General features: G+C 33.3%; 1 protein-coding gene across 1 annotated transcript; it reads left to right on the forward strand.

Moving 5' to 3' along the window:
• The first annotated feature begins 1,171 nt into the window (after positions 1-1,171).
• On the forward strand, positions 1,172-2,597 carry LOC107764074 (heavy metal-associated isoprenylated plant protein 39). Its single transcript, XM_016582603.2, has 3 exons — positions 1,172-1,492; positions 1,778-1,853; positions 1,978-2,597. The coding sequence occupies exons 1-3, from the start codon at positions 1,487-1,489 to the stop codon at positions 2,382-2,384; spliced, it is 489 nt and encodes a 162-aa protein (XP_016438089.1). The 5' UTR covers positions 1,172-1,486; the 3' UTR covers positions 2,385-2,597.
• The last annotated feature ends 241 nt before the right edge of the window (positions 2,598-2,838 follow it).

Genomic DNA, 2,838 nt, shown 5'->3' on the forward strand with positions numbered 1-2,838 from the left:
GTCGTGTAATAAATTGACAAATTACTTCCTCCATCGCAAAATGAATATCAACCATTCATGCCAAACAGTGGACTGTCAATTCTTTTAAGTATTCTTACGCATAAAAATTTTCAACCTTGCAACATTTTAAAAATATTGGATCGATATGAATATAGAAGGAAAATAAAAAGCTGAATAAATGTGAACCACTTCTACTATCTCCGTACAACTTTTGCTCCAGTTTAATGTAAAACTAAAATGTTACACCCACCCATGTTATAAGTATTAAAATAGTAACATTTCTCATCCGTCTCTGATCTACGTGCAAGGTCAAATAAAACATTCAATTAGGGGAGAAATGAAATGAGTAACTCTTAATCCAAAGGACGAAACTGACTTCTGGAGTTCAGGGCCTTGAATAGTTCAAGAACAAATGAGTTTATACCTAAAATTAATGCGTTGACGAGGAAAAATGGTAGTCTTTCCTTTCCATACTATTTGGTTTTTTGTGAGTATTATATATTTAAAAATTTCTATTATTTAGAAAGCGAATTATTTTTTTAGCCTAGACCATAAAAGAAAAGTGAATATTTTGAATCGAAAAACATATTATTCAGGTAAAAAAAAGGGCAATCCGGTGCACTAAGCTCCCGCTATGCGTGAGATCCGGAGAAGGGCCGGACCACAAGAGTCTATCGTACGCAACCTTACCCTACATTTATGCATATATTTAGGTAGAATAACAATAAAAATATGAACATTAAATTAAAGAAGGAAGAAATTTATTTCGAGTGATTTGGAAAAAAAAAACAAAAAAAGAAGTATTCCTCTACATTGGAATTTAAAAGTGAGGAGAAATTGAACGATGTGGTCCGTTTATTCAAGGAATTTTTACACAAATAGTCACTTAAACTGACGTTTAACTTTTTTAGTCGATATACCTAAGTTATGCACTAATTATATATATATATTAATATATCTATCAATTATTTTTAGTTTAAACCATATGTATAATTATTTAAATTATTTTTTTTTCTAGTCATGTTGAACAGCGCGCCTCTGCAACAGTGCAATGTGAACACAATTTGTTTCCGTAAAAGTAAAAAAGAAAAGGAGAAAAATATTTACTATGATTCGAGTCGCAGCCACATTTGATTACTTAAAAACTATTGACCGTGGACTTGGGATCCTTGCACATTTTCTTGACTTGGTTGCTTCCTCCTTCCATCCCTCTTAGTCCCTAACTCTACTCCCTACTCAACAGTGTCAAAAATCATCCCATATAAATACAAGGCACTAAAAAAGCTCATTCCACACTTGTGCAGCTTCAACGCGTTTCGTTTCTGATTTCTCTTCTTTTTCTTGGACCTCTCTCCCACCCCCTTTGAATATTCCCTTTGTTTAATTCCTCGTCTATTTATAGAAGGAATAATCTAAGAAAGAAGATCTTGATCTGCAACTTTCTCCCACACCCCAAAAGCAGAATCGAATTTCTCCGCTAAAAAAGATGAAGGTTAGCTTTTCTCTCTCCGATTTCTGCATATTTTCTCTGTTTTTTTTCCCCCTCAATTACAGATTCTTATTCTCCAGAAATATTAGTATAATTTAGACTCAAAACTCTATTTGCGCACTTTATACAAAGTATATACTACCTGCTAACTATTGGCTTGTTGATATCTATAACTGGGCAATTCTCAGTGCGTGGATACTGATTTATCTGTAGAAATATGTTTTTGATAAGTTGATTGAGTTTTATTGGAGCTTTAATCTCTAAAGTTTTATTCTTCTTCTTTCACAGAAAGTCGTACTGAAGTTGGAGTATTTCGATGAGAAAGTCAAGCAAAAGGCCATGAAAAAAGTGTCTGGTCTTGAAGGTAAAATTATACGCTACTTTTTACTAATATTTCTACAGCAATCGTGAACGTTCTAGAAGCCCAGATCCCGAAATAGTAAAGTTTCTCAATTTTGATTTGTTATTTCTCTGAATTTCTATTACAGGAGTTGAATCAATTGCAATAGACTCAAAGGAGAAGAAGTTAACAATAACAGGAAACGTAGATCCAGTTTCACTAGTTTCCAAATTAAGGAAACTCTGTCACACTGATATCCTCTCTGTTGGACCAGCAAAAGAGCCAGAGAAGAAGAAGGACGATGGCAAAAAAGATGAGGGAGGCAAGAAAGAAGAAGGCAAAAAAGACGACGGAAAAAAAGGAGGAGATGACAAAAAGGGAGGAGATGACAAGAAGAAAGACGGGAAAGATGATTCCCATCCAGTAATGAAGGCTTTCCCAGCTCCTATGTATTACCATTATCAGCAACCTTATCAACATTATCAGCCTCCTGTTCCTTCTTATTATCATCAGCGAAGTGTCGAAGAGGATCCTAATTCCTGTGTTATCTGCTGAGTTTTTCATGTTAAGTCGTTATATCGATTATTGGATTCAATTCATATCTATTACAGTACTATATATTTCTGTGAGTTTTGAGAGATTATAGAGTAGTAATTAAGAAACAAATATCTTGTACAAACCTTTTCTTTTCTTTACCCCTCTCTAACATTTTTGTTGTGCTTCAATAATTTTGTTTGTTTATTTTAAGTAAACGGACGGGCATTTGGATTTATTAGAACATCTTTAGTAATAAATCAGTGGGTGTGGAGCTCGAAATTGATGCACCTATTGGAATATTTTGTTTGATATATCTGTAATTTTCAGCAAAAAGATTGTTATCAAACTTACGTTTCGGGTATTCGGAATTCACTAGCCCTATTCATTTAGGGAATTTTTACGTAGCAAAGGTTAACACCTTATTTATTTTAAATAAATACTATTTTAAAAAATTATATTCAATAGATATCTT

This window comes from Nicotiana tabacum, chromosome 6, assembly GCF_000715075.1.
Source record: "Nicotiana tabacum cultivar K326 chromosome 6, ASM71507v2, whole genome shotgun sequence".
NCBI lineage: Eukaryota > Viridiplantae > Streptophyta > Magnoliopsida > Solanales > Solanaceae > Nicotiana > Nicotiana tabacum.